This window comes from Tupaia chinensis, unplaced genomic scaffold (assembly GCF_000334495.1).
Source record: "Tupaia chinensis unplaced genomic scaffold, TupChi_1.0 Scaffold000612_1, whole genome shotgun sequence".
NCBI lineage: Eukaryota > Metazoa > Chordata > Mammalia > Scandentia > Tupaiidae > Tupaia > Tupaia belangeri.
The window spans coordinates 1132997-1149383 of record NW_006160131.1 but is presented as its reverse complement, the minus strand read 5'-3'; the positions used below and the strand labels follow the sequence as shown (position 1 = coordinate 1149383).

Genomic DNA, 16387 nt, shown 5'->3' with positions numbered 1-16387 from the left:
GAGCGGTTTTTGCTATAGGGCGCATGCTCTCACCAGAAAGACAGACAGACATCCCCCCAGGGGGATGGTCACGCTATATTTCTCAAAATTGAAAGTAACTTGAGTACATTAAGTAGATCAAATGCAATATTTTAACAAAATCTGTTTATGAAAAATTTTGCAAGTCTGAGGAACTGATCTTAAATCACTACAGTTCAAATTAACAGTGAGGGCCAGCAGGTGGTATGACAGTTAAGGGCACTGAACTCTCACATGGCCTTATTCCGAGAACTCTCTTCCTCATGAAGAAAGCAGTGTCAAGTCTGTAACGGGTACAATTGCCCAACTATTCTCAACACAAAAATGAAACATACGTGCAATTTTTCTTTTAGCCAAACACTTTGTTCTGTTCGACTGTTTTATCTTCGTTTTCTGCAATCCGTTCTCCTCCTTTGGTTCCTGCTGCAAAATAAGAGGTAAGATCAGGGTGGCTACCGTGAAAGGTAGTATTTCTCCATCTCCTAATTAGAGGCCACTGAAGACTCAGTGATCACTGTAAATGTGCACATAAAGCATCAGAAGAATATGACCCTTTTCAATACAAACAGAAAATATATCAGATCTAGAACAATAAAAATCATAAACATAAAAATGTATAATATATTGACATTACTACCTGTCACATATATAGACACATAAAAACCAGCCTATCTTGAAAATAGCAGTAAACAACAACCCAAGATCAGAGAAGCTTGATTCAAGGTTGAATGATGTCTAAATTGAGTGTATATTCATTTATTTTAAATCGCCTTCTAAATAATCAGTAGTGAAAGGAGAAAAAGAGGGTAAATTAAAAATTCCATAGTCTGGGGGCCTGTAGGTGGCACGATGGTCAAGGCACTGGACTTTCACGTGGCAGACTGCAGTTAGAGTCCCAGATCAGGTGCCTGCTTCTCACGTTCTTTCTCTCTCTTTCTTTGGTGAGTGTACATGCCTTGGAGCAAATTTTAAAAATAGTAATAATGGGGCTAGCAGATGGCATAGTGGTTAAGGGCACTGAACTCCCACATGGCCAACTGCAATTCGAGTCCCGGACCCGGCAGCTTGCTTTCTCACTTTCTCTCCACCTCCCAATCCTCACCGGTCAAACTGAAATAAAGTTAACAAAATAATTCTTTCAAGAAAAAAATGATGATAAATAAAATTAAATGAATAATTCTTTAAAAGAAAAAAAAAAAGAGAACCAGCAGTTAGCATAATGGCTATGTCGCTGGACTCCCACGTAGTCGACCGCGGTTCATGTCCCGGACCCGGTGGCTTAAAACTCACGCCGGGTGCGTGTGCGTGCGTGCCCAAGATCCCGAGAGGAGAATGGAGGAGAAGGGATTGTGGCGTGACCATCTCCCCTGGGGGGGTGATTTCTCGCTTTCTGTCTCTATGTCTCTCTCTGTCTGTCTGGCGAGCGCACGCGCCCTACAGTGAAAATCTCTCCAAAAAAAAAAAAAAAAGAATTCCATAGACTGATATTTTAAAAGAAGAAATGCAATGAAGGTATGACAACCTTTCCAATATATGATGCTAAAGAGCTAGATATAATATAAAAAACAAGAACCTGGATCCATATACCTTATACTATGTATAAGAATTAAGTCAAAGGGCGCCAGCAGGTGGCATGGTGGTTAAGGCGCTGGATTCTCTCATGTCCCACGACAGTCTGAGTCCTGGATCTTGTGGCTTGCTTTCTCACTTTTCCTTTCTTTCTCTCTATGTCTCTCCAGTGAAAGAGAAAGGAAAGAAAAGGAAGGGGGATGGGGATGAGGAGGGAGAGGGGGAGGGAAGGGAAGGGAATAAATAATTCTTAAAAAAAAAAACAAAACTCGAAGTGAGAACTGTCCGTGACACCAAGCTAAACTGGGCTCTCAGTTCCATGAGCAGCAAAAGTCACTACCCCACACGGCCAGTCTACCCTGTACAGCCCCCTGGAATCCAGCGTACCCCTAGACCTTGCATCTTCCTCAGGCTCCGCCCTGCACTGATGCTCTCCACCTGCCTACTCTGAGCTCCTCGGCCAAGCCCCACGCACCCAGGGGCTGCTACAGTCCCTGCCACGCCAGCTGCATTTCCTGGCGCCTCTCCAAAAGTCACTACCCCACACGGCCAGTCTACCCTGTACAGCCCCCTGGAATCCAGCGTACCCCTAGACCTTGCATCTTCCTCAGGCTCCGCCCTGCACTGATGCTCTCCACCTGCCTACTCTGAGCTCCTCGGCCAAGCCCCACGCACCCAGGGGCTGCTACAGTCCCTGCCACGCCAGCTGCATTTCCTGGCGCCTCTCTATATCTTCGCATGCCCAGTCTGTGGCTGCTGGGCCTTTCAGTGCCACAATCCCTGTGGCATAATATCCAGTCGGTCCCATCTATCCGCCTGGTTTGGGGGTGGAAGGAGGACAGGACACAGGTGCCAGATTTGAAGCTAGGGCTACTGCCGGCACCATTACTCCTCCACCTCCCGGATGCCCTCCCACCACTGCTCAGCTACAGTCCTCGTAACTCGGCAGAAGTGGAACTTCATGGGTAGCTCAGATGGTGGCTACACCATCTGGTGAGAAACCAAGACCACCTCTGTGCCAGGAAAGACGTCGCACACCTTAGCACTTCTCACAATGTAACTGCTTTAGTCAGATTAACCTGAAGTTGCAGTTTAGACCCATGTTGGTGGGGTGTCTTTCTGGTGTCCAAACATTCGGGCATTTTCAGCTTTGGTAAAGAGCCATGTAATGGCAGCAGTCTCTCCCCTAAAGCATTTCAAGGTAGGGGAGGTATCCATTCATAAAATGAATGTGGGTGACACTGCCCTAAGGATCTTCCTTTAATCCCTCTGGGGTAAAATTGTGCCATACTGGTCTTCGCTTTTAGTAATAAAACACCAAATTAGGTTTCGAGGGAACTTTGATCTTCCTAAAAATTAAAGTTGTCGAATTATTCTGATTGATCTTTAATCTCCTTAAGTCCTTGACTTATAAGACTTGTTATAAATGAAGCACACTAGTTGCCTGCCTTTTTCTTTCCATCTTTCACCCCACATCTCATCTCCAACCGCAGTCTTCTCTCCCCTCCCACCAATCGCCACTGAATCAATGGTGCAGAAGAGAGCGTCAGTCGGACTAATTGGCCTTCTCCCTGCTGTCGGAGGAGGAATGTTGCCGGCAGTAGCCCCAGCTTCAAATCTGGCACCTGCGTCCTGTCTTCCTTCCACCCGCTCTGTTGAACCAAGCGGATAGATGGGACCGACTCGATATTATTCCCTATGAATTCATGTCATGATGGGTGTTAAAAACAAACTAATCTATAGTCTATTAAAAAAATAATAATTAAAAAAAGAGGAACTAAGAGGAGTCAAAAAGCCTGACTGCCGGGAACCAGCAGTTAGCGTAATGGCTATGTCGCTGGACTCCCACGTAGTCGACCGTGGTTCGTGTCCCGGACCCGGTGGCTTAAAACTCACGCCGGGCGCGTGTGCGTGCGTGCCCAAGATCCCGAGAGGAGAATGGAGGAGAAGGGATTGCGGCGTGACCATCCCCCCTGGGGGGTGATTTCTCGCTTTCTGTCTCTATGTCTCTCTCTGTCTGTCTGGCGAGCGCACGCGCCCTACAGTGAAAATCTCTCCCAAAAAAAAAAAAAAAAAAAAAGCCTGACTGCCAATTCGAGAGCCCAATCAAGGTGAGTTTTCAGGAACTGGTTATCATTTCTGTCCGAGTTGCTGCATCTACTCATGGCTCCCAGGAAAAATTCCTAAGCTTAGGTGACTAAAACTTAGGTGTGAATTCCTTAGACAACATGACTTGCATCCAATAAAATCTCATTAGAGTTAAGAATATTTCAGGGAGGTCAGTAGATGGCACAGCAGTTAAGTCACTGGACTCCCATGTGGCCGACCACGGCGTGAGTCCTGAACCCAGTGGCTTCAAAATCATGTCAGGCACATGTGTGTGCATGTCCAAGATCCCAGGAGGAAACTAGAGGAAAAGGAATGTGATGTGGCCATTCCTCCCAGGGGTGAGTTCTCATTTTCCCTCTCACTGACTTTGTCTCTTTCTTCAGAGAGAACATGTACCCTGAGGCAAAAACCTCTAAAAGAAAATATTTCAGGGAATACTTAATATTTTGCTTTTGTGAGACCAGCAGATGGCATAATGGTTATGTTGCTGCTAGACTCCCAAGTAGTCGACCCACAGCTTAAAACTCAGAACAGGGGGCCAGCAGCTGGCATGGTGATTAATGTGCTGGACACTACCACAAGGCCAACATGGTTCGAGTCCTGGACCTGGTGGCTTGCTTTCCCACTTTTTTCTTCTCTCGTGTGTCTGTCTTTCTCTGGTCAAATGAAAATAAATGAATGAATAAATAAAATAAAGTAAATTATGCTTTAAGAAAAAACTCACAATGGGCATGTGCACATGCATGCCTAAGATTCCACTTTAAAAAATTAAAATTAAATTAAATGACTAAATATTATTCTATATAATTAATATTATATTATATATTAATATAATATTAATATACATATATACACATACATACTGCTATAATTTTCTGAAACTAGATTTTATTTTATCTTATAATTTCAGTTGATCTAAATGTTGTGTTCTGTACATGTGATGTCTGATTATACCACTGTTACAGAAATTCAGCGTTGGATGTCTCTACACTGTGGTGCACTAACTTGTGAATTCTTTACACTAAAAATGTAGAATAAAGACTATCTTGAAGACTCGAATAAAGTAATGAAGTTGCACTAGACCTCAAAAAAATCCATTCAAAAATAACTGTTGATACTCTTCCCTTTGATGTAAACTTGCACATTATTTTAACTCCATATGTCCAATAGTCATATATTCTAAAGCCATTGGACCACTTGAATCTGTCTCACTGTTCAACGAAGTAAGTACACTTGGGCTTGCACCCCAGCAGTGTCACCGAGCGTGCCTCCCACAGAAGATGCTGCCTGTTGGCTACTCACTATGCTTTTCTAGCTGAGCTGTCCTACCTGCAGGACGCGTTTCCAGCGTGGCCTATCTTCTGTGCTGTCCCTGTATTTGCTGTTAAATACATTACACTATTAAGAGGCTCTATCGCCGATGTCAATCAACGTTATTCTCAAAGTTATAGCTAACAGGATTTAAAAAATACATACGAGTACTAGAAGAGAAAATGGTAATTACTAGCAGACATAAGTGCCTACCGAAATACGCACACTAAACAGCGGGACGATTACTACAGAGAAGCTCAGTCTGAGACCTGCGGCCTCCCTGCGCAATACTGACCTCTCCGTCACTGTCAGATATCACAATGAAGGCATCCTCAAGTCTACGCTTCCTCTTCACGCTGATGGAACCTGCGGCTGCCACATCCTGCTTCTCCAGGTTCTCAGATTCAGAGGCTTCTTTAACCCTTTTCTTTCTCCGTGGCATCCTTTTGTCTGAAATACCAGGACAAATAGTTTATTCAAAGTCTAAGTTTCTAGACGCTATTCAATTTAATACTTAAAGTTAAAAGATTGTATGTTTTCACCTTAAGACCAGAAGGAAAATATGAATGCCTTTCTTATTTTATTTTTATTTTATTTTATTTTATTTTATTTTATTTTTTGGAGAGGTTTTTGCTATAGGGCGCGTGCGCTCGCCAGACAGACAGAGAGAGACAGAGAGATAGAAAGCAGGAAATCACCCCCCAGGGGGGATGGCCACGCCGCAATCCCTTCTCCTCCATTCTCCTCTCGGGATCTTGGGCACGCACGCACACGCGCCCGGCGTGAGTTTAAGCCACCGGGTCCGGGACTCGAACCGCGGTCGACTACGTGGGAGTCCAGCGACATAGTCATTACGCTAACTGCTGGTCCCTCTTATTTTATTTATGAATCTAAGTTTGCTATAGGGCACGTGTGATCACTGGAGAGAGACAGAGAGAGAAAGAGACAGAGACAGAGACAGGGAAAGTGAGAAACCACCCCCCAAGGGGGGTGGCCACACTGCAATCCCTTCTCCTCCATTCTCCTCTTGGGATTTTGGGCACACACGCCTGCATGCCTATGTGCCTGATGTGTTTTTTGAGGCACCAGACTCAAACCACATGAGGTCAGTCAGCCAGCCATGTGACATCCAACTGCCTTATGCTCAGCACCAACTGTTGGCCCCAAGAATATCTGCGTTTACCACTAACCTTTATACTGGAGGTTCTAGACAGGTCAACTAGGCTAAAAGAAATAAAATACACTCGGAGAGGAATTTCTAAACCTGTCACCATTTGCAAATATATTGTATGCTTTTTTAATTAAGGGGGTTTTTTTGGTTGTTTTTTGTTGTTGTTGTTATTTTGGTTGTAGAGCATGTGCACTGGTCAGAGTGATAGCTAGCGACAAGGGGAAAAGTGAAAAATCACAGGGGGGTGGGAGTGGTGGGGATGGCATGCTACAATCCCTCCTCTTCCATTCTGCTCCCGGGAGTTTGGGCACACACATTCATGCACCCCACCTTGCATAATTTTCAAGCCACCAAGTCTGGACTCAATCTGTGGTCAGCCATGTGGGAGTCCAACACCTAAAACACCTGCTGGTCCTTATACTGTATTCTTTAAAAACTAAGAAATTGGGACCAGCAGATGGCATAACGGTTACAGTGCTGGATTCCCACATTGTTAACCACAGGTTCAAGTACCAGACCCAGTGACTTAAAATTTACAGCTGGGGCCTAGCAGGTGGCGTGGTAGTTAAGGTGCTGGACTCCCACATGGTTAACTGTGGTTCAAGTCCTGGAACCTGGCAGCTTGCCTTCACACTTTCCCTTTCTCTCTCTCAGTCTCTTCTGGTCAAATTTTAAAAATAACAAATAAAATTAAATAAATAAATGAGTCTTTAAAAAATTTTAAAAGAACAAACTTCATGCCAGGCACATGTACATGCATGCCCAAAATCTCAAGAGGAGAATGGAGGAGAAGGGATTGCAGAGTGGCCAACTCCCTCCTGGGGAGTAATTTCTCGCTTTCTGTCCCTCTATCTCTCTGCCAAGTTGCATGCACCCAATAGCAAAAATCTCTCCAAAATAATAATTTTTAAAAAACAAAGAAATCCACTAAAAAAGCTATTATAACTAATGACTGAATTCATGAAAGTTGCAGGACATGAAGTCAATATACAAAAAACAATTATATTGCTATAATGCTGCGTGATGGTTAAGGTGGCTGGATGCCACATAGGGAACTACCCAGCAACTTGAAAAACATGACAGACGTGTGTGCATGTATGCCCAAAGTCCTAAGAGGAGAATGGAGGGGTGATTTTCACATTCCCATTCTCTCTGTCTTTCTCCAGGGAATGCAGGTCACAGGTGCCCTATGGCAAATCAAAATTACATAAATATACGTATATGTGTATATATATATAAAGAGCGAACAAACACGAAAGCACCTTTCATGTGCTAGTAACGAACACTCCAGAATTGAAACTTATAAAATTCCATCATTTTAAAATTTTGCCTGAGTGTACAGGTGCTCACCAGAGGCACTGGAGGCAGATGAGCAAGCACTCCCCACGGGGAATCACTTCATTATATCTTTCAGGATTCTGGGCACGCACACATCCACACATGCACATATGCATGCACACACATATGCACACATGCCCAGTGTGTCTTTTCAATCCACCAGTCCAGCCAGGACTGGAACAGCAGTCAGCCATGTAGGATCCAGCCACCATAACCACCATGTCACTGGCTAGCCCCTGTTAATATGTCAATAGTCCCCAAATTGCTCTACAGATACACTATAATCTCTAATAAAATCTCAACTGACTTGTTTGTGGACATAGATAAGCTAATCTTAAAGTTCACAGGGAAATGTAAAGATCCCAGAACAGACAAAATAATCTTGAGAAAAAGAACAAAGCCAGGGACAATGACACACACCCCTATTCCCAGTTATCTAGGAAGCTGAGGCTGGAGGTTCTCAACATAATGAGATCCGGTTTAAAATATATATATATTAGGGGCCAGCAGGTGGCATAGTGGTTAAGGGCACTGGACTCCCACACGGCCAACCATGGTTCATTTCCCTGGCAGCTTGCTCGCTCGCTCGCTCTCTCTCTCTTTCTCTCTCTCCCCACTCCCCTCGGTCAAATTAAAATAAGGTAAATAAGTAAAATGAAAAAAGTTAAATGAAATAATTTTTTAAAAATTAAAGGGACAGCCCAATGGCCTGGTGGTTAAGAGCTGGATACCACATGGTTGACCGTACTGCTTGAATCCTATCCCAGGTGTGTGCATGTATGTGCATTCCCAAAATCCTGACAGGTGGCCAGCTAGTGGCATGGTGTTTAAGTCAGCAGGATCCCACATTACCAATTGCACAGTTGAAGTCCTGGACCCAACGGCTTGAAAAATACACTGGGTATGTGTACACGTGTGCTCAAAATCTCAAGAGAAGACTAGAAACAAGGTATTGTGGCATGGCCATTCCCCCCGGGGGGCAGGGAGGGAGTGATTTCTCACTTTCTCTCTCCCTCTGCCTCTGTCTCTTTCTGGCAAGCATACCCATTCTACAGAAAACTAATTAAGAAAAATATTTTTTAAAAAGTATATAGTAAAAGTATATATATAGTACAGGGGCCGGCAGGTGGCATCGGGTTAAGGGCACTGGACTCCCACACGGCCAACTGCGCTTCGAGTCCCAGACCTGGCAGCTTGCTTTCTCACTTTCCTCTCTTTCTTTGTCCGTCTTTGACAAATCAAAATAAACAAATAAAGTTAAATAAAACAACTCTTAAAAAAAAAGTATAGACAGTACATAACACTTAATAATGACAATAAATTATGTTAATAGTTTATGTTCTTACTATACGACACTTTTTATCATTATTTCAGGGTACACTCCTACTTATAAAAAAGGAAGTCTACCATAAAACAATGTGTCACAGAGCCAGCAGGTGGTATGGTGGTTAAGGCACTGAATCCCACATGGCTGATTGTGTGGTTCAAGTCCTGGACCCAGGATTTGAAAAAACACACCAGGTGTGTGTGTGTTTGTGTGTGTGTGTGTGTGTGCACGCGCGCGCCCAAAATCCTGAGAGGAGAAAGGAGGAGAGGGGAATATGGTGTGGTCATCCTCCATGGGACACCTGCAGCAGACTTACATGTCTAGCATTTGCTCTGTCACTTGACTGCATCACCTTCTCTTGTGCCTGACTCTCACACTGTTTTTATTCACCATGGCCCGTAAATGTACAAAATTCAGTATAAGGGACTTTAAAAAGTTCATAGGGTCCAGCCCTGTTGTCTAGTAGTTAAGGGAGCCAAACCCCACATGTCCACTACACAGATCACATGGTCTACATCCTGGCCCTGGAGGCTTGAAAAACACACTGGCAGCATGTGTGTGCAGGACCAAGGTCCCAACAGGATGGAGAAATGAAGAAGGGAATGCAGTGCGGCCACGCCCCACTGTGGGGTGGGGGGGAATGTTTCCTCTTTCTCCTTTAAGTTCATAGGGAAACAAAATTAAAGAGTTAATTTCGGCATAAAAAAAATTCGAAAGCTACACATAGTTTATTCACAGTATACACTTCCCTTGAGCTTCAAAATACAGTAAACTGAAATTAAACACTAAAAACCCATAGCATAACAGTTCAGCCCTGTGCGTAGGAAGCCAGATCTCACATGGCCAACAGAGGTTCAGATCCCAGCCTGGCAGCTTGAAAATCTCTGTGCACCTGGACATGTAAGTCCAAAACCCTAATGGGATAGAGAGAGAGGGGAAGCCAGATTGCAGTGTGACCACGTCCCACTGAGGGGTTTCTCTCCCCCACTTTCTCCCTCTCACTCTCCAGTAAGCACATGCACACTCTGACAATTTTAAAAAAGTAAATAAACAATATAAACTTTATTTCTTGGGGTCGGCAAGTGATGTGGTGATTGAGGGTGCTGGATTCCCACATGGCTGACCACAGTTCAAGTCCCGAACCTGGCGGCTTACTTTCTCACTTTCTCTTTCTCTTGCTCTGTCCCTCTCTCATCAAATTATAAATAAAGTTAAATGATCCTTTTAAAAAACCTTCATTTCTCAACATAAACTTCATCAAGTTCAAGATGCTTTAGTGACAGTGCCAGCCATTTAGTCCACTCCTAGAAAGACGGGTCCTGTAAATTGACCCATGTCAGTGCAGTCTTTTTAGCTAACTATTTCTGATTTAAGACTAGAAAACAAAAGGAAGTGAGAAGGAGCCACCTCCGGACTCAGGTGGGTGCCTCCTAAATGCCCATCAAAGTTGTCACAGATGCGCCCTTGTTTGATGACAGCAGTGAGCAGGAACATTGTGGTAAACGACTCTGGTGAAGTTTTCCCAGGCATTTTTCTACTAAAGTTTTGGATAATTTTCTCAAAGCATTTTTTAATTTATTTATTATATTTAATTTTATTTACCATTTTTTCTCTTAGTTTGTTACAAGGTATGTGCACTCACCAGAGACAGAGAGAGAAAGAAAGCAGGCCGCCGGGTCTGGAACTCAAACCTCAGCTGGCTATGTAGGAGCCCAGCACCTTAACCGCCACATCATCTACTGGCCCCTCAAAGCACTGGGACAACAAGGAGAGAGTATTCTTTGACCCTGAGAAAGTCACAGGCAAACGCCTTGAGCATCCCAAACACTGCTGCCACAGCCTCTGCTCTTGGCCTATCAGTCTGCCTCTGCTTTAACTGGACCATTTCCACATCTTAACAGCCACTGCTTTGTTTCTTATTTGTGTTTTTATTAAAGAATTATTTTTAAAACTGTATTTATTATTATTTTTAGTTTGCTATAGGACCCATATGCTCACCAGAGAGAGACAGAGAGAGAGAGAAAATGAGAAACCAAGCTGCCAGGTCTGGGACTCGAATTGCAATTGGCCATGTGGGAGTCCAGCACCCCAACCACCATGCTATCTGCTGGCCATGGTAGCCACTGCTTTGATCATGCTTTGTCTTCACGACAGTACTAGTAAAGCCACGTGCCATCTCCCAAGAAATGCTTCAGGATCTTGATCCCACTTGTCTACAATTTCCATGGAAAGCTCTACTCTTGTCTGCAGCTGATCTGAGCATAACAGTTGCAGCACCCAATCAGTAGAAAGTTTGCTCTGTTTTGGGAGCAGCAGATGAAGTAGTGGTTAGTTGCCGTACTCCCACATAGTTGACTGCGGCTCAAGTCCTGGACCCTGTGGCTTAAAACTCACGCCAGGAAGGACCAGCAGTTGGCGTAATGGCTATATCGCTGAACTCTCATGTAGTCGACCACGGTTCAAGTCCTGGACCCAGTGGCTTAAACTCACGCCAGGCACATGTGCGTGCATGCCCAAGAACCCAAGAGGAGAAGGGATTGTGGCATGGCCATCCCTCCTGGGGGGTGATTTCTCGCTTTCTATCTCTCTGTCTCTCTCTGTCTTTCTGGTGAGCGCACGTGCACTATAACAAAAAAAAATAATAATAACTCAAAAAAATAAAAAATAAAAAGATGCCTGTCCATTCGTATCTCTCTCTGATAGGAGAAATTAGTAAATTTTAAAAAGCCCAAAAAAGAAAAGAAAAAAAGGGTATCACAAATCTTTAAGTTCCAGATGGGAAACGGAGACAGAAGAACTATCACATGACAAGACAGTATCTTAAAAAATAATAATAACAGGGACCAGCAGTTAGCATAATGTCACTGGACTCCCATGTAGTCAACCGCAGTTCGAGTCCCAAACCCAGTGGCTTAAATTCACGCCGGGTGCATGTGCGTGCGTGCCCAAGATCCCGAGAGGAGAATGGAGGAAAAGGAATTGCGGTGTAGCCATCTCCCCTCGGGGGTGATTTCTCGCTTACTGTCTGTCTCTCTCTCTTTTTCTTTTTTAAATTATTATTTATTTAATTTTATTTATTCATTCATTTATTTTAATTTGACCAGAGAGAGACACAGAGAGAGAGAGAGAGAAAGGGAGAAAGGAAGCCATCAGGTCTGGGACTCAAACTGTGGTCGGCCATGTGGGAGTGTCCAGCACCTTAACCACCACGCCATCCGCTGGTCCCCTGTCTCTCTGTTTTTCTGATGAGTGAACATGCCTTATAGCAAAAACCTTTCCAAAAAATTTTTTTTGTTAAACAATAATAATAAAAATTAAATAATGATGAGAGAATTTTCAGTTAATTCTCAGAAAACTGCAAGTATATATTATCACTTGGACCAGCCACAGCGGTGCAGGCAACGTGGTCCTGCTGCCCACTGCTGGAGCAGTATGGGAGGCCAGGCCTGGGATCCTGGTAGTCCTGAACACACTAGGCACGCCCACATTCTGACCAGGGAGGACGCTGGGGAAAGGTCCACGGCATGTGAGACCCTGTGAGGGGTACTGCCTATCTGTCCATCTCTCTTTCATGAAAGAAAAAAGTCAACTATTTTTATGAACATACATATAACACTATGTTCACTGTGAAGAAGCATAGGCGCAGGAAAGTTAAGTAACTTTCTCAAAGTAGGTACTTGCACCTTTGACTTCTGACCCCAATATTTCATAACTTATTTTTTTAATTGTTTATTAAAGTTTATTTATTCATTCATTCATTTATTTTTAATTTGACAGAGAGAGAGAGAGAGAAAGTGAGAAAGCAAGCCACCAAGTCCGGGACTCGAACCATGGTCAGCCATGTGGGAGTGTCCAGTGCCTTAACCACCATGCCACCTGCTGGTCCCCCATAACTTATTTTTATATTTCTTGTAATAAAAACTGCTGTGTAATATATGGTATAAACACAAAAATATTTGCTGGATTAATAAGTGGCATAAAGTGTATACTTAAATTATTAAATGCTATATAAAGTCATGGGTTATAGCTAAATAAAGCTAAATAGGGACCAGCAGTTAGCATAATGGCTATGTCACTGGACTCCCACGTAGTCGACCGCGGTTCAAGTCTCGTAGTCGACCGCGGTTCAAGTCTCGTCTCGGACCTGGTGGCTTAAACTCACGCTGGGCGCGTATGCGTGCCTGCCCAAGATCCCAAGAGGAGAATGGAGAAGAGATTGCAGCTTGGCCATCCCCCCTGGGGAGTGATTTCCTGCTTTCTGCCTGTCTCTGTCTATCTGGTGAGCACACACGCCCTATAGCAAAAACCTCTCCAAAAAAAAAAGAAAAGAAAGAAAAAGGAAGTTATATAGTCTCACACAATAGCATGAATAGGACTTGGAAGTAGCAATTAGTATGGGGGAAGACTGGATAATCATAATGCCCTAGGAAAATATCTTGTTTGGAGTAGTTTCCACCTTACTAAATCATTTTCTGTACCATAAAGTTATTAAGCCAATCTGCTCAATTTTTTTCTTTTTTAAAGAATTTAATTTAATTTCATTTATTTTAATTTGACCAGAGAGGGACAGAGAGAGAAAGAGAGAGGGAGAAAGAGAGAGGTGACTTGCAAGAAAGCAAGTCACTGGGTCTGGGACTTGAACTGTCAGCCATGTGGGAGTTCAGCACCCTTAACCACCATGCCACCTGCAGGCCCCCCAATGTGCTCAAATTTTATAGCATGGGTAACTGTACTACCAGATACACATTTTTTCTTAAAGAATTATTTATTGGAGCCAATCAGGTGGTATGGTGGTCAAAGGTGCTGGATTCCCACAAGGCTGACCAAGGCTCCAGTCTTGAACCAGGCAGCTTGCTTTCTCACTTTCTCTCTCTCTCTCTCTGGTCAAATTAAAAATAATAATAACTGAAGTTAAACAAAAAAGAATTCTTATAAAAAAATCATTATTTATGTAGGGGTTTTTTTTTTTTTTTTTTTTTTTAGATTTTTGCTATAGGGTGTATAGGCTCACCAAAGAGACAGAAAGTGAGAGATTACCCCTCCCCCCAGAGGGGAGGGCCTTGCCACAATCCCTTCCCCCCATCCTCCTCTCAGGATTTTGGACATGCATGCACACACAGCCAGTGTGAATTTAAGCCATTGGGTCTGTAACTTGAACTGTAGTCAACTAATGGGAGTCCAGTGACAAAACCATTATACCATCTGCTGGTCCTTTTTTTTTTTTTTTTTTTTTTTGACCAGAGAGAAAGAGGGAAAGTGATAAAGCAAGCCATCCAGGTCCAGGATTCACACTGCAATCGACCATGTGGGAGTCTAGCACCTTAAATCACCCACCACGCCATGTGCCAGCTCCTTTTAATGTCTTAAAGGAAAGTAAATCAATAAGAAGCATTAAGTACTGGGACCAGCAGGTGGTGTGGTGGTTAAGGTGCTGAACACTCCCACATGGCCAACCATGGTTTGAGTCCCAGACCTGGTGGCTTGCTTTCTCACTTTCCCTCTCTCTCTCTCTGGTCAAATTTTTTTAAAAAATAAATGAATTAAAATAAATAAAATTAGTTTTTTTTAAAAAAAAGAAGCAGTAAGTACAGGAACTCTACAGATTCACATTGCAGAATTACAATACTGATATTTAGTCAAATACTGTGAAAACAGTAATTGAGTAAAAAAGATCACTGATCAGTTTTATTTTTTAAATTTGCCAGAGAGTGCATGTACTCTGTGGGGAAAGAGAGCAAGAAGGAATGTTCATACCACAATGCCTTCTCCTCCATTTCTCTCTCCTGTCGCCACTAGGTTCAGAACCCAAAGCATGCAGGAGGTCATACTGAATCAGGTCACATAATCAGATCCATGCCACAGTCTGGCTCAGACTAGTCATTTTAAACAAGCAAGCCAACATAAGAAGATACTTAAGCTATTTTTCTTTAAGCCATTTCCTTCAAGATAAAAAAATTTAAAAATTCACCAAAACAAAGGTTTATCTTTATTTACTTTGAATTGAGGTTATATAATGAATTACTACTAACTTCATGTGAAGGAGGAATTTAATCTAGGGGCCAACGGAACCTTTTTTTTTTTAAGATTTATTTAATTAATTTTATTTGTTGTTATTAGTTATTTTTTTAAAGAATTATTTACTTAGTTTATTATTTTTAAAGAATTATTTATTTAGTTTTATTCATCCATTCATCCATTTTTAATTTGATAGAGAGAGATACACGCAAAGAGAGAGAGGAGAAGTGAGAAAGCAAGCCACCAGGTCCGACATGGTCAGCCATGCGGGAGTGTCCGGCACCTTAACCCCCACGCCACCTGCTGGTCCCACTGCTATTAGTTATTTTTTAATTTGCCCAGAGAGACAGAGAAAGTGAGAAAGCAAGCCACCAGGCCTGGGACTCAAACCGCAGCTGGCCATATGGGAGTCTGGTGCCTCAAGCACCACACCACCTGCTTGTGGGTGCTTCATCGTTGACAGGAACAAAATGTCTCTAGAATGATGCGCAAGCAGAAAGGTTATCAATAATGACACATACTATTTATTTCCCACATAAAATTTCTGGTGGCATCTCTGAAAATCTCTAATTTGGGATATTACTGTCATTTTCCTTTTGCACACCCATCATCTTGATCTAAAGAATCAGCTGACAAGAACCCCGACATTCTAGTATGGGACCTGTTAAAATTGCTTTGAAAGTTTGGGGGCCCGACTCTTCCCCCTAAACAGCCAAGAAACTTGGTGCGGCCAGATGGTGGCGCCGCAGGAAACGCTGTCCCCGTGAGGCCATCGCTAATGAGAGGTGTCCCTTCAGGTGCTCTGGGCTGCCTGAGGCCTGGGGACGATGGGATGGGGACTGTCAGGGGTTCTCGCTCTCACACACGCACACGAGTGTGTGCACTCGGGAGAAACTACACGTAGAAACTTTCAGAAACCTGGTGCCAAGTTCTTTACCGGGGGCTCACGAGGAGCTCGTTTCCGAGGCTGACGGAGGAAGCGGGTGTGAACGCGCCACTGCACACGCACCCCGTGCTGGCCCTCCCGAGTCCGCTCGGCCTCCGCGTGGGACCGCAGCCCACCCAAGCCTGGAGCAGCGCCTCCGGTGATCGCCGTCCTCGGACACCATCCGGGGTGCGGCCGCGAGAGGCTACTGCTCCCCGGGACTCTGCCCGGACCCCAGGTCCCTACGTCGCGCCGAGGACACCTCATGCCCTCGGCGGCTGTGGCTGTGCAGGGAACCGAACTTCGAAGCGTCAGACTTCAAATACACTTTCTTAATTCCTCCCAGGAAGAAAGTACAAAAGCCTAAAACTTGTCGCTTTTCCTGGGTGTCCCTTAGGTAGGACGCGGTCACACGGGATCAGGCCGCGGATTCAACCACAGCCCCGCGCTGGCGCCCCGGGCCCGGGACCCTCGGTGTCCCCCCTGTAAACTGACAGCTCACGAAGGCTTTCGCGAAGATTCGCGCGCCCGGTACTGAGCCCGAAGCCCGCCGTCGCGGTCCCCAAGGCACAGCTCGGCTCGGGAGGAGTCGGCACACGACAAC

General features: G+C 44.1%; 1 protein-coding gene and 1 pseudogene across 4 annotated transcripts in view; one reads left to right on the top strand and one right to left on the bottom strand.

Annotated features, from left to right (window-relative positions):
- The window catches only part of UIMC1 (ubiquitin interaction motif containing 1), a 90621-nt gene extending 74279 nt beyond the window's left edge, over positions 1 to 16342 (bottom strand). For 3 of the 4 annotated variants that reach the window (XM_006158875.3, XM_027775929.1, XM_006158878.3), the window contains exons 1-3: positions 16279 to 16342; positions 5303 to 5457; positions 354 to 441 (exon numbers count right to left, since the gene is read on the bottom strand). In XM_006158875.3, the coding sequence (XP_006158937.1) occupies positions 354 to 441; positions 5303 to 5449 (235 nt within the window). In that variant the 5' untranslated portion in view covers positions 5450 to 5457; positions 16279 to 16342. The remainder of the gene's footprint in view (positions 1 to 353; positions 442 to 5302; positions 5458 to 16278) is intronic. The other variant, XM_006158877.3, reaches the window with a different exon arrangement.
- Positions 1836 to 2584, top strand: LOC102499954 (DAZ-associated protein 2-like; annotated as a pseudogene).
- Positions 16343 to 16387: the final 45 nt, after the last annotated feature.